Here is a 20,656-nt window from a genome sequence, read left to right on the forward strand (position 1 = left end):
ACACTACAGACCAGGGGCCTCATGTACCAAGACTTGCGTTGGATTAATACTAAATCATTAAAAACGGACAAAGCTGTAAATGTGCGTACGCAGTAAAATATTCAGATGTATGAAACACTGCGTACCTGGAATCCCACGCATATTCTCTTTGTACATCTGAATTAACATGAAACTAAGCGCATGTGCACGAGCGTAAAACCCTTCCCTGCCTCCTCCTCCTAATAAATATGATAATGACTCCACTTTAGCAAAACCAAACGAAAAAGCAATGGCAAAAGCACGCAAAAAGAGAAACTTCACAGAATGTGAATTAGAGGTGCTCCTATCGGAGGTAGACCAGAGAAAAGCGCTGGTATTTGCAAGTTTGTCCTCCGGAATTAATAACAAAAGAAAAAAAATAGAGTGGGAGGGGTTAGCTGACACGGTTAACGCAGTGGGGTCTGAACAGCCCGCTATGAGTGTATTAAAAAAAAGAAATGGTCCGATGTAAAGGTGCAGGTTAAGAGGAGAACAGCGGCGCACCGTCAAAGTGTGGACCGAAGTGGCAGGGGATGCTAAACTAACACCCTTTGAGGAGAGAGTTGCCTCAATTGGGGGCGACACTTTACTGTCTGGAGTAGTATCAGTGTCTGTGAGAGACACAGATATGTATAGAGAAAGACTTTGTTAGTGAGGTATAGCAGCACACCTCCGCTCTCAAGGCAGCATCACTGGCATTTCAACTGCTCAATTACCTGCTCTACAACTGAACAAGTGCGAGAGTGGACATCATTGTATATGTGCTCTTGGTCAGTTTGTGTCACGTTGTTAAGGGGGGTTAACAGCCACATCTTTAATAAATAACGGCGGTCTTCTGATATGCAGTTAAATAATTATGCTAAATAAAAATAAATAAATAAAAACTAAGCTTGAATAATATCTTTAAATACATCACTCACCAAAAAGCCACCCATTGTGCACCTAGCTACCTTGGAGCCTTCGAATTCGACCATTGACAGTGTCCTCTAATAAGGCCAACACTGCCATTGCCATAGACTAAAGGTTGTATACATATGCAAATGCTTTTATATGTTCTAAATCACATAATTGAAAAAAAATAATAATAATAAAAAATATATATATATATATATATATATATATATATATATATATATATATATATATATATATATATAGGCTATATACTGTATATACTGTATATATATATATATATATATATATATATATATATATATATATATATATATATATATATATATATATATATATATATATAAAATGTCAATTAACCCACTGTATCAATTATAAATGAAGAGCAATGTCTTTTACATGTGTTGGTGAGATATTTTGTAGTGTGCAATTTAACATAATTCTCTCTAGAAGTGGCCAATGGAAATAAAACAAACACACACAAGAAATACACGTGCGTCAGAAATGAAGTTGGCGTGGACCAATGCACACTCACATTAATTTCATCGTTAGTAAATCCAAACGTGAGCGTAAAACCGGGCGTACGCAATGTTTTTGTGCGTACGCAACGTTAATACACGAGGCCCCAGGAGTTTTCAACCTTTTAGCACGTGCCCCCCTCCAACATACCATAATTATGTTTTGATATACACTCACTGGCCACTTAAGTAGGTACACCTGTCCAACTGCTCGTTAAAAGCAAATTTCTAATCAGCCAATCACATGGCAGCAACTCGATGCATGTAGATATGTAGACATGGTCAAGATGATGTGCTGCTGTTGAAACCGAGCATCAGAATAAGAACGAGAGGTGATTTAACTTTAATGTGGCACGGTTGTTGGTGCAAGATGGGCAGCTCTAAGTATTTTAGAAAATGCTGATCTATTTGGATTTTTATACACAACCATCTTTAGGGTTTACAGAGAATGATCTGAAAAAGAGAAATTATCCAGTGAGTGGCAGTTCTGTAGGCACAAATTGGCTTGTTGATGCCAGAGGTCAGAGAACAGGAAACTGAGGTAGAGTTGCAGTTTTTTTTTTTTTTTTTTTTTTTGCATCCGGACGGGGTTTCTAAATCTGCTAAAATGTCATCTTTAATCTAAACAACTCAGAAAAACTTTTCTAAATACTCAAAGAGGACAAAATTACATCTAAATTGGCTGCAAAATATTTGTACAGCATTAGAAAAGGTTAATCAACTGCCTTATTTAAATAATCTGCACATTTTATTCTTGTACTTATTAAAATTATTTAAGATATTCATTCATTTTCTTGTCGGCTTAGTCCCTTTATTAATCCAGGGTCGCCACAGCGGAATGAACCGCCAACTCATCCAGCTAGTTTTTACGCAGCGGATGCCCTTCCAGCCGTAACCCATCCCTGGGAAACATCCACACACACATTCACACACATACCGGGGAGCACCCGGAGGAAACCCACGCGAAGGCAGGGAGAACATGCAAACTCCCCTCAGAAACGCCCACCCAGCGACCTTCTTGCTGTGAGGCGACAGCACTACCTACTGCGCCACTGCCTCGCCTATTTAAGATATTGTTTTTCATTTATCATTGTCAATATATTGTATACTAGTTGATCAATTCTAGTTGGTCATTTGGAAATGTGGCAGAAGGTAGATTTATTTGATAAATCATCTGTTGAACTGCATCCCAAACATCACAAATACTGCAGAAGACCTATTGGAACCCATATGGATCCAGGATTCTCACAGATATCAGTCTAGTTTGGTGGAGGAAAAATCATGGTTTGGTTACGTTAAGTGTGGGGGCGTGTGAGAGATCTGCCAATGTCAATGGCAACATCAACAGTCTGAGGTATCAACACATTTGTGCTGCCCATTACATTACAAACCACAGGAGAGGGCAAATTCTTCAGGAGGATAGAGCTCCTTCCCATACTTCTGCCTCCACATCAAAGTTCCTAAAACCAAAGAAGGTCAAGGTGCTCCAGGATTGGCCAGCCCAGTCACCAGAATAAACATTATTGAGCATGTATGGGGTAAAATGGAGGAGGCATTGAAAATGAATCCAAAGAATCTTGATGAACTCTGGGAGTCCTGCAAGAACGCTTTCTATGTCATTCTAGATGACTTTGTTAATAAGTTATTTGGTCATTGCAGAGATGTATGGATGCAGTCCATACTCCATGAGATACATACATCTCATGGATTGGGAGTCATACACAATATTACTTCTTTTTCCACTGCACCATGACTCTATATTCTATACTGTACATTATTTCTGTTAAGTGACAAGACATTTGTCTAAACAAAGTCAGACCTTACTGTCCTAATTAAATAATGAAAAATCCGTAACTACTATGTACTTGCATCAAAAAATAAATACAATGTACTTACTGTGTTCCTAATGTATTTGAGAACACTTGTGGTGCTCTTGAGTTGGGATAGGGATTGGGTTATGGACAGGTTTGGTGGCATGGGTAGGTTTAAGGGTGGGTGAAGTTGTAGGGAATGGTCAGCAGTGTATTTACAAATGTAATTACAGAAGTTAATTACAGATGTTATTACATACCGGTATTTATTCAAACATAAGTACTCAATAAATACATGTATTTACACAATAAGTATATTGTAACAAACTATTAATTCCTGTGTAAGTACATAATAGTTTAGGCCTGTGGAAATATAAATTTCTATCAACTAATTCCAAATGAACAGTAATCTACGTATAACTGAAAAGTTATATTCTCTGGTTTTTAATTATATAATTTCATTAACATCCCAGCTAGGAGGGACATTTAACCTTTATCTCTCTCACTACAGGCTAAGCCAGTGATGCAAATGCTTGAAACGACTCTGTCTTCGGGTATTGCTTTTATGCTACAGAAACCCTATGTTGATTAACTTGTGTGGTCAGTAGCTGGGCTGTTTTTTAACACCTATGCCATGCTGACTCCAACTCTTAATTTGCATGCTCTGTTTAGCCATATCCCCTCCTCCTAAGAACACAATATAGCCATGAAATCTTTTGTCTCAATTCAGACTAATTCAGACTTGTGTGAGACTTGTGAGAGACTCGTGAAAGAACTTGCAGACTGTGGACCTCTAGTAGGCTCTTGCAGACACGGACATCTTAAAGACGCTGTATGACTGCAGATTAACCAACACGTCTCAATAAAGGAATTCTGCTTGTTTCGAGTCTCCTGGACTGGGTTCTCTTCTCTTTTCATCTCATTTATTTGTTTACAACAGGCCACTTAATATAAAGTGGGACCTGATATTTTATTTTGGTAAAATAAGTGTAATCTAGAGACATTTGCCTTTCAGATAAGCTACTTCTGATTCCAAATGATCAACTAGAAGTTATTATTTGTTGTACATAAAACTTGGATAGGCGACAAGACTTTTGTCAAGTAGTTGATAAAAATTAAAAAGCTGTTAAATCGCAGAATGATCTTCGATTTCAAAATCTGTTGCGTAGATTGTTACTGAACTAAGACTCTTTGTAGTAAACACAGGTGCTGGAGATTTACAGCTGATTACAGATCCAACTTTACTGACAAAACGAGGATAAATATGACCTTCGATCAATCATGCAGCCCTATCCAGCTTACCTGATTCAGTAAAGTATTTCAATTGGAATTGTGTATATGTAAACGAGAATGTAGTGTGATGGCTTCTGAGAACACAACATGTTGGGTTCCAAAAAAGACTAACCGTAAATCCTCCTCCACTTTCAATAATTCAGACCCCTTAGTTTTTTCATTTTTTTTTTTTTGCAATCTTTTGCAAAAACAATGACTGATTTTTGTGGTTGTAATTCACAGAAATTTGTGGTATATATGAGTATATATATATATATATATATATATATATATATATATATATATATATATATATATATATATAGTGAGTGTATATACTGTATATGTGTGTGTGTGTTTGTGTGTGTGTGTGTGTGTGTGTATATATATATATATACACTTATATATATATATATATATATATCTCTTGTCAAGACAAGATCTAAAACAGATCTAAAACGGTAGGGATTAAGGCAAAGGAATATACCTCAGATTTTTACCCACAATCTTACTTCCTTTTTTTTTTTTTGATTTCACTCCCCGGAGCATCTGACATCATGTACCTCACTCAGGACACACGTTAGGGATTCCCCTACCGTAATACACCTAAAACAAATTGCTGTGATAAAGGCTTTTTAATTTTTTCACTTTACTCGAGTGCCTTGGACTGATTCTTGTTGCAAATTGCTGTAAAAATTAGCAATGGTACGGAAGCGTTTTCTCTTGTCAATGGCAGGGAAAGAGTTAAACAGAATAATTTATCGATTTGATGCACATCATAATAGCAGCCATACATGTAAAGCACAAATAATGTCCTTCACTTCGGTCACATCCAGCGGCCATCATCCTTGAACCAATCTTCATCAGTGTACGCTGCATTCTCCGTCTGTTCCATTGCTCCGTTTGTTAGATGTTTGCTTTCACTTTATTTTGCTGTCTGAATTACATCAAATGCCCAAAATGCCTAGTTCACGCCATGTCATTTACTTGATTTGTGCCACAGGTTATCTAATCTTATCTAGGTTATCTTTGCATTGACTTCACATATAAATCACTTGCAGTTAACGCCTCATCTGCTTACTTATCAGGTAATAAGTAGAATTAGATTATATGGTTTGGAATTGGATGTTTTATGAGATAATTCACATTTTTTCCGCATTTTTTTTGCATTTAAATTAAGAATTTAGCAGGATCACAAAAAATACATCTTTTTTGTGGATTTTGCGTTGGATTCAGTAATCGCAAAATCACGAAAATCTAGGGGGTCTGATGATTACTCTAATGTACACCTCAGGTTGAAAACCCATGCTATAGACTGTCCTTGGTGAAAGAACTATCACAGAAAGCAGTATAGACAAAACACTGTGACTGTTTTCAGGCTGTTTAACTTTTATGTGCATTAAACTAGTCTTTTTAATCCACATTAGCTGCCAGACAGATGCAGTTAGTCAGGGCAGCTGTCACACAGATGGCCGTTTCCCTCCCAACGTTATAAAGGAGTTAATATTGTAAGTGCCGTATTGGACTCTAAAGCAATACTTCCAGTATATATTTTTAGCTCCAATCACAAGTTAGTGTTCATCATATAGTTGAATTCTTTCTTAGAAAATCAATGTGAAATTGTGTTTCACTAGAATTACGATTTCTCTGAAAAATACATTGTTTGTCATTTACTGAAATGTGATTAAAATCATTCAGAGGTCTGCTTTGCTACATCGCCTTCGTTCAGTCTTGCAAGTCACAGTTTCCCAGGTTTGTTGGGATAATCAGTCTATAACAGTTCAATCTCAGGCTACCAATCCTAATCGTGCAATCTTGGCAGAAAGGAAGGAGTGGAGGATAAAAACAATAGGCTTGGGACAGGAGTGCAAGTCCAGTTGCTGTGAACAGAAAAAAAATGACAGAATTAATAAAATGAAGGGAAGTTCCTGATGTGACAAACACATGTTGAGAACAACAGTCATGATTTGAACAGGTCTCCTCAGGAACTTCCAGAGATGGACCATCCATTAGTACAGACATACATCATTTCCTGTTGCAAACAATTACATATACACTGAAAAAAGTGTTGCATGCAGAACTGTTGCAAACAATTTATTTGTGTTGAGTATAAACAAACAAATTAAGTTTAATAATGTTCAACTTAATTTGTTTGTTTAATTTCAACACAAATAAATTGTTTACAACCACCTTACGTAAAAAAATTTAGTAAATCCAACGAGTCATCTCTGAATAATTTTTTTCAGTGTAGGGAAGGGTGATCTCTAATAGGTGGCCTAAAATCTTTTTTATCACATTTGACTCTGACAATCAAAGTTTTGCAGCACACTTTCTTTTCCTTTTACACAATTTAACAACCATTGCCTAAAGTAGATTTATATAGATAACAATATTACTGTTGTTTATAATGCAAATAATCTTCAGGTTCAGCAAGGATGCACTAAGGGCCAGTTTCCACTGAGTGGTGGTGTACAGTTCAGTTTAGTACGCTTTTATGGCCGTTTTCATTGTCAAAAGGTACCTAAAAGTGAACCGTACCATACCACTTTTTGGGTACCCTTTACCTAGCACAACAAAAGGGTACCAAAAAGCAGAACAAGACACGCAACTAAACGCTATTGGTTTACAGAGATGCGTGACTTGTTTGTGCAACAAGCCAGAATGAAAACAAAGAAACAGCCATGTTTTAAATACACAGCCGAGACATTACACTGTAATAATATATACATGTAATAACAAGCCATGGTCAACCTGAGCTTAAACAAACCTTGTTGTTATCTTGACGAACAGCCAAAAAACCAAGAAAAGCAGAATGTACTATTGTGCCCCGTAGTTGTTTACAAGGTCGTCTAAAGCACCTACAAAAAGGTGACCCATACCGTACTGAACCAATCAGTGGAAACGGGTCATAAAATTGATATAAATTTCCACATTAAGGGAATAAATGACACGTTACACAACATGACTGGTCAAAAATTTAGTTTTAATAGGCTAATATGGTTCTTAAGAAAACAAACACCACTATAAGTGGGCACATTTTTAGTATTTCTTAATGGTTAAAAGCAAAACAATTATTTAGTTTTTAATACAATATTTTATATGTAACTTGTATGCTTGTAAACAATGTATTCTTGCTGAATAATGTATTGATTTTAATGTATTCATTCAATTAATTCTGAGCAGAAATGTTTATGTAAATGTATATTTCAATTAGCATGAAAAGTGCCAGACTAGGCATCCATAAACATTAACTAATTATTCAAATAACATCATTTCTTTTGAACAAAATTTGGTAACATTTTATTTTGATGGTCCATTCGAGTATTAGTAGACTGTCTGCTTAATATCTGTTGATACTGCTCCTTCAGCAGACATTTAACTGACCATCAGAAACTTTGCAAGCACATGTCAACTTACACTAACCCTAACCTAAACCAAACAGTCTACTTAGAATCTAATGAGAATTAGTTGGCATGTATATAAAATGTAACTTAAATTCACTGAACATCAAAATAAAGTGACCCAAAATTCAGTAAGCAGCTTGTTTTTTTTTGTTTTGTTTTTTATCTGACATTAAATATAATAAAATCCCCTCATGACGGCACCTAAGGAGATTAGAGACCTCAAATGGTTACTTACAATTTCACCCTCGTTCCCGCCGAAATCCAGGTAGAGGATCCGTACACCATCATCCGCAGACATCCTGAGCCTTTCAAACGGGTAGCTGAAGAGCGGCTCAGCTCTAGAACATTCCTCTCCTTCGGCCACCACTGAGAAACCTCGCTCATAGTGAATGACCAGCCGACAGTCCTGACCCTGATACATGCAGCCTTAACACACAGAAAAATACAGAAGATACATCACAATAATAATCGGACTCTGTCATCTGTCAACCGCAAAGATTCGACTTGTAAAACTTGAGGGTTAAAAAAAAAAGTACGAAGTTCATATAATTGAGAAATTAATTAATTAATTCATTTTCTTTTAGCTTAGTCCCTTTATTAATCTGGGGTCACCAGATTGAGGCGATTGTGCTACAGTACCCACTGCACCACCGTGACACTCAATATTAATACAATTTCATATTATCTTACAAATAAAAAATAAATCGGCTGCACGGTGGTGCAGTGGGTAGCACGTTTGCCTCACAGCAAGAAGGTCACTGATTCAAGCCTTGGCTGGGTCAGTTGGCATTTCTGTGTAAAGTTTGCATGTTCTCCTCGTGTTTGCATGAGTTTCCTCCAGGTGCTCCGGTTTCCCCTACAGTGGGAACATGCGGTACAGGTGAATTAGGTAAGCTAAATTGACCATAGTGTATGTGTGTGAATGAGTGTGTATGTATGTTTACCAGAGATGGGTTGCAGCTGGAAGGGTACCTGCTGCGTAAAAACATATGCTGTATAAATTGAATAAATAGGTTCATTCTGCTGTGCCGACCACCGATTAATTAAGGGACTAAGCCGAAGCGAAAATGAATAAATGAATTAATTAATTATATATATAGATATATATAAATCACGGTAATAAAAAAAGCACATTATTATAATTTGTTTATAATAAACAAAGAAAATGTCCTAAATTAAAGCCTACTAATGCAATATTTTCAACATAAATGATGCTGACATTTAATTTTTAATGGGTTTTAATAGAAACATTTTCATCCTTAATGTTAAGTCACTTATTTTATTATTCATTTATTCACTTTTATTTGTATTTATTAAGTTATTATTTTCTATATTTTATTTTTTATGTCTTTATAGAATGCAGAATTGTCAAAGCAACTTCACAGAAATGAATATTTAATAAACACAGGTATGAATTTTCATTATAGTCTTTTTTTTTTTTTTGCATAAAGAAGAAGAAAAAAATGAAGATCAATTAAAAATGAATGTCATTGTAGGATGCTATTCTCTGTAGAGCAGTGCTACAAATGCCTGCAAAGCAAGCCAGAGTGTATTTATTTTTGCATTATTATTTAGATTTTGATAATCCGTTAATTACATTGCATCTAAATGTCAACTAATTCTCATTAGATTATAAGTAGACTGTTAGGTTGGGGTTAGTGTAAATTGATGTACTTGCAGATTTACTTGTAGTCAGTTAAATGTGTTGAAGAAGTAGTATTAACATATATTAAGCAGACAGTCTACTAATACTCAACTAGACCATCAAAATAATGTAACCAATTGTTTATTATCATCACTTCATTAAAATGCTCAAAATGTATAGCTAATAAAAGACAAAGACAAAAAAGAAATTAAAAAAAGTGTTGAGACTACCTCAACTTTGTAAATGATCCATTCAGATGCTATTTAATGATATGGTACAGTTTAAAAAGATAATAAAAATCAAATCAATAAGATTATCAGTATCAGTGATCTGAACTGCCTTTCTAGTTGGTTCAGTTCATGCTAAATTCTATAAGAAGAGGAATAAAAATGTACGAATCTTCCATCTGTGAGATAAATGTCCTTTGATTGGCCAGATAATTGCCACATTATTCATTACCCATAATCTCCGCTCAATACCTGCCTCACTCCCATCAAATACATCGCAGGACTCCATGTCTCTAGTATCAGTCCTCCAATTCATTCAATCACAGCTCATCAGGACGTGTGGAAAACCACTGTTAGCATGTCTATTGTGTGTGTGCCAGTGATCCACTTCTGCAGTTCCCTCCGTTTGCCCCAATAAAGCCTCTCTGATTCACTCTTTGCACTGGTAATTGCGAGTCTAGTGTGTTCTTTTCACATAGCGAATCCCCTCTGCTTTATCCATGGTACAGTCCATTACCCTGATTAGATCATCACTGCAATAAAAAAAAAAAAAAAACATCTTCTGCAGCATTTTAACCATTAAATCTGAAGAACTCTAACTTTAAATCCTCACACACCTATTAATGAGTGGCTCTGGGCGAGGAGCTCGTAAAAAGGGGAGATTTGGATACACTGCTGACAATACTGTAACCTTATCCAGAAAGATCTTCAGGACAGAGGGATCTTTCCCACCAGACAGGCTTACAGGCAGTCCCAAACCACCTGCACTTCACTTCTGAAAGGATTAGCTGAGGAATTTACAATATAGCTTTACAAAATATCCAGTACGTTCCACAGTTTAGTTCATGCCAGACTCCCTAGTTGTTTGCGATTTCGCGATAGCTGAACGCAAAATCAAAAAAAAAAGTCAATTTTTTTGCAATCCAGCAAAACTCTTAATTGTAGTGCTAAATAATCGCTAAAAATTTAAATAATCTCATAAAACATCAAATAGTTTCTTGGGGGTTCCAGTCTGTGCAGTAAGCTGACACGGATGAAAGGTAAGTGATTTACATGTGAAGCCAAAGCAAAGATGGTATTAGAAATCCTGTGGTACGAATTGGGCGTTTTGTGCGTTTGATGTGCTTTAGACTGCAAAAGAAACTGTGAGCAAACATCTAACAAATGGAGCAATGAAACAAACAGATGGGCGTGATTGAAGGACATTATTTGTACTTTACATGTATGGCTGTTATTATGATGTGCGTCAAATCGATAAATGATTTTGTTGAACTCTTGAATGAACTCTTTCCCTGCAGTTACCAAAGAGAAAACGATTCCCTGTCATTGACGAGTTTTATATTTTTATATTCTATATAATTTTTAAATATATATTAGGGCTGTATAAGAGGGCTAATAATTCTGACTTCAACTGTATACATACAGTTATTTTCCACCCTGCCAAGGAAAGAGAAATAAATACAATAGAATAAAAATATGAAACAAACTGTGCTTTAAGCATCTTCACTGTAAGAAAAACACTTTAGCTACAAAAGTCCTTCAGTCAAAAGCACTGAGGGATTTTCTCGTTTTGTTGTTTGATTAATAATCATAAAAACAGGCGGCAGCAGGAACTTCGCTTTCACTTTGATGGTTTCTCTTTCACGTCTTTTGAGTCTCAACTCGAATGTTTATTACACAAATGAGGGCTAAATATGAATAATCACTAAACACCGCGTTTTGACACCTATTTGACCATTAAAGCACTCACATTAAGTTGACTTGAGATGTGTGCGCTGACTGCACTCTGCTCATCTCAGTGTGAGAATGAGACCGAATGATGGTCTTCCGCGCTGCTAAGTTAATAATCGTTTATTTCAATTAATGGTTTTTCATAATCATTAGAAGCTAAAATCGAAATCAAAATTGGACTTTTGATTAATTGCACAGCCCTAGTCCTAAAGCCCCAGTATAGTGAAGAGGACTCTATACTGCTTAGTGAGGGCCATCTTTCTGATGAGACATTAAACCAAGGCCCTGACTCTCTGTGATCATTAAAAATCCCAGGATGTCCTTTGGGAAAGAGTAGGGTTTAACACCGGCCTCCCTGCCAAATTGCCCACTGGCCTCTCTCCATCATGGCCTCCTAACCATCCCCATGTCATAATTGACTTCATCACTCTGTCTCTTCTCCATTAATCAGCTGGTGTGTGGTATGGCGCAATATGGCTGCCGTCACGTCACCCAGGTGCTGCACACTGATAGTGGATGAATAGATTCCCCTCAAAAATGTGTAAAGCAATTTGAGTATGAAGAAAAGCACTATATAGAAGAAAGGAATTATTAAACCAACTATTTACTTTCAGTTGCTAAAAAGCTGAATTTTCATCACTTATAATGAATAAAGCCGTTGTGTCACTACAATGTTTCAATTCTGTGCACAAATGGCAAAACGATTTAAGGACGTTTAGAATATATATATATTTTTTTTTTGGCCAGTAAATTTTTGCTTTATTTTCCAGTATAGAAAAGGCTCATCTGGTGTGCCATAGTTCATGCTGTCATAGAAAAAGGAGTTGTCTGTGCCATTATCACAATAGAAAATCTGCTTTTTTTATACATGATTTTTTTTTTCTAATGGTGTTGTTGAAGAGATTTGAACAATTGTTTATTTTTATCATTTAGAGTCATGCATTAAATATTATGTGTTAGGCTTTATAAGGTTAAGGGTAAAAAAATATCTTGTTGTTTCTTTCAGTGTTCCCTTTATAACATACAGAGAACAATAGTTCTTGAGGTCAAAAAAGTCATGAAGATGTGTATATTTGAAGAGTTCAGATGCAAAAACCTCTAAATGCTTTTTGAAATGTTGTTCTAAAATGAGCTTTTTCCAGCCTCCAATGTTTATGTTCACTTGTTTCACTTTAAAGGCAATGAAAATAACCTTTTCATCACAATCAAAGTAAAATAGCTGAGCCTACACACAGAAGTCAGAGAAAAATGCTAATTTCAGAAAAATATCAAACGGCATATAGAGCCTTTTGCATAGAAACTTTTCGTTTTCACAGTAAAACAACACAAGATATGATAAAATATAGCTGTTTTAGCTGTCAGTTTTGGTTGCAGTAATCAGAAAGTTTGTTAAATGAGTGGTATAATTTTAAAAAACAAATAAATATTGATGATATTCCATGACTTTAAAAAAAATCATTTTATTTAAATGTCTGTAATAGACCATTTTGAGGGATGTAAACAATAACAATGGTCCTAACGTATTTCCCGTTTTACATTTTTATTTACATAGCTTCTGAAAATCCAAAAAGACACATATTGATAAATAATGTTATGATAGCTGATATAAAAATGTTAAATAATGTTATATAGGTTATATAGGTAGAGCCAGACAGAATCTGCAGACGATTTTTGTTATTTCTGCAGAGAATTTAGTTAAAAATCTGCGGATTTAAGATTTTAGGAGTAGGCAAAAACAAAATAATTATTTTAAACTTTTATTTATTGTTTACAATGCAAATCCTATTAGATCAATTTATTTGGTACATAAAGCAAGTCTCTTATATGTGTACTAAAAATTATTACTATTGTTGTTGCGATTGCCAGTGGTTATGTCTCCGCTGGCGATTACTTCCTGTAGTTTGTTGCAATCGCCTGCAGGGTTTTCTATATTGGAGATTACTGCTGAACGAACTACAACTCCCAGAAGTCCTTGCGCTCATCAACTCCTACAGCAGTGGACAATAATCCGGACTCTCACACACAACTGCTGCTCATCTACACAGATTATAAGTACTATAAATACACCTAACCTTCCTTCACACATTGCAGAGTCTTGTTTCACAACTGAACAATACAAAGTGGTTTTCCTGGTTTGTTTTCCTGTGTATTTGATCCTAGCCTTGTTCCTCATTCTGATTCACAGCTGTCTAGTCTGATGTCTCGCCTGTATACTAACAACGTCTTTTGGATTTTCATTGTGATACTGTTTTGCTCCTGTTTATGACCCTTGCCTGTACAACCTCAATTCTAATAAACTGTATTTGGATCCACAAGTCTCACAAGTTCTCAGTGTCTGCTGCATTACACCTGTATTGTAAATAAATCATCATATTAGCATTTTTTTTACATTACTATTATTATGTCGTAATAATATAAGTGAGGGCCTAGTTTTAGGATTGATTTGCCTCTTATTACAGTTATGAAAACGTTTGACAACAAGCAGGAAAATGTTAATGCTCCAATTACATCCCAATATTGAAATAGTCCATAGACCTTTTAAAATTCCATGATATTCTATAAATTTCATGACCTATGGTAACCAATTTTTTTTTAAATGAGGCAGGGAGGGCAACTTGCTGCAAAGCTTTTTTGAATTGACTCAACTTACAACAAATCAACTTAAAGTTCTGCAGCAGTTTGCTTACAACTTTTTTTGCAGTGTAGAACCAGTCAATTTTAGGGTAAAATCCATTTTTTAAATATTTAATGGTCATACTAACATCTGACAAAATCATTTAAATATGAAACAGTTGTTGGACATTGACAAAAAAACAAAAACAAAAAAAACAAAGCTACCACACAAAAATGTTTGTTTATTCATTAAAAACAAGTGTTTACTTTTTCTGCATGCTAAAATGCCAACTGCCAGAATTGTAACATTATAAACCTCCCCACAGTACTGCAGACTGATTGGGAAAGTGCTTGTGCCTTTAATGTTTAAAACAATAGGAACAAAATGTAACAAAAGGTTTCTATTTTACGCAGTGCAGCTGAATAACTATAAGCACCAAGCTCTAAAGAGATTTCAACATGCATTAGCATATTTCAATACTTATGCGCAAGTATAGGCTTATAATTATAATTCAGTACTTACAATGAACAGAAAAGTGGTGTGCAGCTTGGGAAATCAAACTTCTGATTTTGAGCTGTGAAATTGACAGCACATTAATTGAATGACATCATAGCGTAAATGTATACTGGACTTAATTGGCTGGTGTTTTCTAGGGCTGCACAATATATTGTAAAAGTACTGTTATCGCATATATTACTATCTGCAATTTACATATCACAGACGTGTGATAAATTACATCTATTTCATGCATTGGTTGTTTATCGAAATTTGATCAATAAGAAGAGACTACAATTATCCCCACCTCGCCAGTAGTTGCTGTTCTGCTACTGGATGGAGCAGGACAAAGCAGAACCCAAAGTTGAAATAAATACGTATAAAGGAAACAGACGATCAGAGTCGAATATCTGTTGTGGCTTTCATTCAGTGTTTCGTTCATTCAGTTAAGTTTGAATGTTTGCCCCTTGACAGTTTTTTTGTCTCAATTAGAATTAATTAGATCTGAAAAATACATTTGATCTGTTTATTTTGATATTATTACATCAGCGGTGTCAAATTCAGTTCCTGAAGGGCCGCAGCCCAACACAGTTTAATTCCAACCCTGCTTCAACACACTTTTCTGTTGGTTTCAAACAAGCCTGAAGAGCTTAATTAGTAAGATCAGGTGTTTAATAGGAGTCGGAACTAAACTCTGCAGAGCTGCGGCACACCAGGAACTGATTTTGACACCCCTGCATTACATAAATAAATTATTCAAATTATAGCTAATAAAAATGAAAAAAAAATTCTGGTGCAATACTCAACAACATTGCATATTTTTTCCAGTATCGTGCAGCCCTATTGATTTACTTTAAGTCTACTAGTAAGATTGTAAATGCACCTAAATTAGTCCCACACTGAAGATGTTATTCTCTTATTAATGCACTGCTTGATGATACACAAGTAAGCCGAAGCATTTTTAGTTAATTTTTTTTTGCTGAAGCCACCTCTTTAGAACCACTCCTGGATTGTCAGTCTAATGCATTGAAAACATCCAAAATGTCTATTACATGAGTACATATATTTTTTTAAAAGCCTTTTTCTGAAATTGTACCATCACTTTAGTAGCACTTACAAACCACAGACATCGCTTTAATTCAAATTTGTATTCTGAAGGTTTTTACAGAGAGATACTGTACATTTGTACTGTACATAATTTACCTGATTTTATAATACAACATGTCCTAGCTTGTGACGTGACACTGCAACATGGTAAAAAATGTTTCCCATTTTGTACTAACCACTCGCGACGGCAAACTTTCTATTTTAGAAATGTCTTCGTTTTCTGCTTCTGTATGTAATGTCTGAAACAACAACAAAAAAAGACTACAACCTCTGTAGTGATTATATCTGTAGTGCTGATTATATGCTATATTACGTGTTTAATGCTACTAACGAATGGCATTTTACATGGCATTTATAGCCAAACTGAAGGCGGCAGGAGATCGTTTACCTCAGATCTTGATAAAAAAAAATAACTAGCAAACAGCAGTTTGCTTGTTGTCATTCAGTGCAAACCAACATCAGTCACAGCAAGTACTTTAATGTTAAAGATGTTTAATATATAATTCATTCATTCATTTTCTTTTCGGCTTAATCCCTTTATTAAGCTGGGGTAGACACAGTGGAATGAACTACCAACTTATCCAGCATATGTTTTAGGGAAACCTACGGAGACCCAGAAGGGATGCGATGTGGTGAAAAAAAATTGGTGGAAAAGTACAGAAGCTGATCTAGGAACAGTTTATCATACAGAGTGCATCCGTATACATGCATTTATTGATTCAGCGGTTGCATATGAAGGGCGATGATTGACACAGCTTTAATGGAAAGAAAGGGAATGCAGACATTTTATATTCATTTCATTGTGCTTTCAAGATTAAAATACACGGGATATATGGGAAAATGATTGGATGATAGAGGGATAGAATGGCAAAATACAGGAGAATTCCGGCAAAAATGGGAGGGTTGACATGTATAAAGTGAACAGGAAGTGTTTGTGGAAAAATAGTTTTTCCACAGAAATCGAACCAGCGGCTTTCTTGCTGTGAGACCCACTGTGCCAACATGATGCTTTAATTTATAATAATTAGATTAAAAATGTGTTAATTTTATTAGCAGTGCAGTATTCTGCTCTTCTGAATGGCTTTGGTTATTAAGTGTTGGTCATGTTGTGTCACTTAAACTTATTAAACTTGTTATTCTACAACAACAAAACTTTTTTTTTTTTTTTGTTTGGTTACACAGTATTATCTGAATTATGGGTTGATAACAATATACTCCCAACATGCCCTCTGTTACAAAATTTTAACCTAGCATTCTCCAATGATCTTGATTTTTCCAATGTATTTTTTGTCCAAATGTTTTCATAAATCTTTTCAATTCTTAATACGAATAATCAACTAGGGAAGTGTGGCAATAACTATTGCTTTTTGTTTGTTTGTTTGTTTGTTTATACTGTTTAACTGCAGTGTCTTGCCTAAATTCTTAAATCCTCAAACACTTAGTAATGACTGAGTCTGGGTGAGGGGCTCGTAAAAAAAGGGGGGTATTTGGAAACACTGTTCCCATGTTACTCTTGACAATACTGTAACTTTATCCCCATCCAAACAGACAGATCTTCAGGACAGAGGGACTCGTTCCCACCAGACGGGCACAAACAGCTTGCATTTCACTATGAGTGAACTCTAAACTGCAGCAGCTTTGCAAAAAGAGCCCCTGTTATTGTATTTTTTTTTTTTTTGACACTTCAAAAAAAAAAAAAAAAAAAAGTTGCTGTTTGTTCAATGTAATTATTTAAAATGATTTTTAATTGTTTTATGTTAACCCCACTTAGCTTATTTGTTTTTAACAAATTTAACTTAATACCTGCATGTTGTCCAAAAACAAATCGGTTGTGAAACCCAGCATTTTTTTGTAATGAAAAATGTAATAGTGTCACAGTGTACATTAGTTTATAAAGTATTTAATTTGTATTGTCAATGAATAAATTATTCTAATTTTTAATAACAACTAAACAGAACAAGGGCAACGTAGTGGCGCAGTAGGTAGTGCTGTCGCCTCACAGGAAGAAGGTCGCTGGGTCGATTTTGTCGAACCTCGGCTAAATTGTCTGTAGTGTAAGAGTGTGTGTGTGTGTGTGTGTGTGTGTGTGTGTGTGTGTGTCTGTCTGTGTGTGGATGTTTCCCAGAGATGGGTTGCGGCTGGAAGGGCATCTGCTGCGTAAAAACGTGCTGGATAAGTTGGCGGTTCATTCCGCTGTGGCGACCCCGTATTAATAAAGGGACTAAGTTGACAAGAAAATTAATTGAATTAATTGAAAATTAATGAATTAATTGAAAATTAATGAATGAATAAACAGAACAAGGAAACAACAACAACAACAATAATAATAATATTTATATTAATAAAAAAATATTTGTTTAAATATATTTATATTTCAATAAAAATATTGAAATATATTTATAGTTACTCAAATTGTTTATACGTTTTATACATTGTGTGTGTTTTTTTTTATTTGTATTTATCAAGGTTGTTTTATTAGCTTTTTTATATTTATGTGCAGTTAAACCCAAAATTATTCAGACAACACACATTGTTTATATATATTTACTAGTGTGTGAAAAACCCTTTTGTTCATTTGTTTAAGCGAGGGTAAAAAAATAAAGTAAACTGTGACAAAATATATTCATAAAGTGGATTAAAAATCTACAGGAACTGAAAAAGCTGCTGCAACAAGTCTAGGAAAATACTGAAGTTCAGGTTTGTTGAAGGTTTGTTGTTTGAAGCTTGTTGACAGCATTGCCCAGGAGACCACAATATATGTCACACACACGCATACACAGACATTGGTTTTGTTGGTTTACAGGCACTCTCCATAGGCATAATGTATTTTACAAAGTAAAAAAAAAAATCTTATATGTGATTCTACCCCTAAACCCAGTCCTCAGAAGAAACATGTGGCAAAACAGTCAAGTTAAATATGATTTAAGCCCCCTAGAAACTGACTTTGTTAGAATTTGACCTTGTTAGGTAATAATGCTAGTTTTGGGGTTATTGATTCATCAGTGCATGTCATTATGAAAAAAAAAATTGTTTGATGTTCTATCTCTATTTCTTTAACTGATATCTGAAAATGCACTTTCTGTTTGTTTTCAGTTAAATTGTCAGATTACGTATATATCTTAGAAATTGGCGTGGCTAACATATTTAACCACGCTGGTTCAACAGCCAGTTCTGACAACAAGTTAAGTTGTAATAACTCTTCCCAAATCCTTTTGCCTATTTTTCTGAATGAAATGCCTACTTTACTACATCCAATCAGGTCATGATAAGAAAAAAAACAAGCCACGCCCACTTTTCTCATTTAATATTCTGTTTCTCTAGAAACTGCATCACGATACGAAAAAAAAAAATATGGTCACAGCTTCCGTTTCATGGGGACTTTAAGCATTTTAAATTACAAGGACATCAGGCATGTCCTGAAAAACCACTGTAATAGATTACAAATGTCAAACCCATGTCATTATACACAAAAAAATGTCCTGTTAAACCACAAAAGAATACATAGAGAAATATGCAATGGCACACAAGAAACCACAAACTGAGAACAAGTCTTTGGAGACAAACTGCTGTGAACAGATTAGCAGATCAGACTAAACACAGGTAATGGGACACCGGCTGCTAAACAGGCCTTTCCCATAAAATCCCAAATATGGAGCAGCTCCAAGATTCTGACGCAAACACAATCTTTTTAAAGGAACTAATATATCAAATCCAGTGGAACGTGTTATTCATCGTGCTTAAAGCGCTCTGGTAAGTTTTGACAGGAACTGCTGCATCTGACTTTGAGCAACAAAGTAATTATTATGTTCTCCCAAAAGTATTAATTAGACATTTGAGCATGTTGTAACAAGGTCAGTCTATTTTTTGATGTTTCCTTTTTCCCTGTAAAATTTTTAGAGGGTACCTTTTCTCAAAAAAAAAAAAAAAAAAAAAAAATCAACATTAATCATGGCTCAGTTTAATCTCTGTCTAGCTTTGTAGGTTAAGTGGAAATTATCTCAAAGCCTGATCTCCGAACAGTTAAAGCTTCTGAAAGAAGTCGGGGAAAAAAAGCACAAGATATCCAAATAAGGCACAGTGATCTCTAGGGGCTCAAACAGGCAGTTCAGCAAACAGCACATCATTTCCTATCTGCTCCAGCTCAGGGACGGCCTGAGAGACTCAATTCCCAGAATGCTTTGCTCGGTGCCCCTCGCCTGCTGCATTGAGACCACATAGGAACTCTGCCATGGCATTCCTTTCTAAAAATACGCTCTTGACTTAAACTTCGGAATTACGCACATCCAAAAGTCAGCATTAATGTGGCGCAGAACAGAGTGTTTGGGGATTTACAGTACAGTAGGTGACGCAGACCATGACTTCAGATGGCAGAAAAGTGTTTATCTTTGCATGGAAGCTTGCGAGAAACCACAAATCTCTATCAGACAGTAGTGTGTGTGCTATATTTGAAAAGCTCACAAGCAGTGGTGTATAAGTTACTTCAAAAAATAAGTCATTACAAATTACATCATTTGCATGAAAACATCCAAACTCCACACAGGAATGCCAACTGGCCCAGCCAGTAGTTGAACCAGCAACCTTGCTGTGAGGCAACAGTGCTTACCACTGAGCCACGATACCACCAGTAAGTAACTTAATTACTCAATAAGTCATTTAAAATGCATTTAAATCTCAACATATAGGCACTAAAAATAAGACTTTTAATTTGAGTCCAACCAGCACTTTTTACATATAAAAAATGTTAAACATTAAATCCTTAAAACTTTTAAATTAAATGACATCACCTTTAATGCACCATACTTACACATTTATTAATCATTTCATTTTGTCTTAAACCAAGTGCAACTGCTTTGATAACTGAAACTTTTAGGTGAACAAATATAATTATTAACAAAAAATACA

At 35.3% G+C, this 20,656-nt stretch overlaps 1 protein-coding gene and 1 long non-coding RNA gene across 5 annotated transcripts in view; both read right to left on the reverse strand.

Moving 5' to 3' along the window:
- Window positions 1-3,499: 3,499 nt before the first annotated feature.
- Window positions 3,500-4,799, reverse strand: LOC147840213 (uncharacterized). The gene is made up of 2 exons (XR_015511173.1): window positions 4,202-4,799; window positions 3,500-3,622 (listed from the first exon to the last, which is right to left on the reverse strand). It is a non-coding gene; the product is annotated as an uncharacterized LOC147840213 (long non-coding RNA).
- A 1,101-nt stretch (window positions 4,800-5,900) lies between these two features.
- sntb1 (syntrophin, basic 1) overlaps window positions 5,901-20,656 on the reverse strand; it is a 91,374-nt gene continuing 76,618 nt past the window's right edge. Inside the window, exons 6-7 of one of the 4 annotated variants that reach the window (XM_087285583.1) lie at window positions 8,171-8,361; window positions 5,901-6,411 (exon numbers count right to left, since the gene is read on the reverse strand). In XM_087285583.1, coding sequence (XP_087141709.1) covers window positions 6,319-6,411; window positions 8,171-8,361 — 284 coding nt within the window. In that variant the 3' untranslated portion in view covers window positions 5,901-6,318. 4 annotated transcript variants of the gene reach the window in all.

Source organism: Danio rerio, chromosome 16, assembly GCF_052040795.2.
Source record: "Danio rerio strain M-AB ecotype USA chromosome 16, GRCz13ab, whole genome shotgun sequence".
Lineage (NCBI taxonomy): Eukaryota > Metazoa > Chordata > Actinopteri > Cypriniformes > Danionidae > Danio > Danio rerio.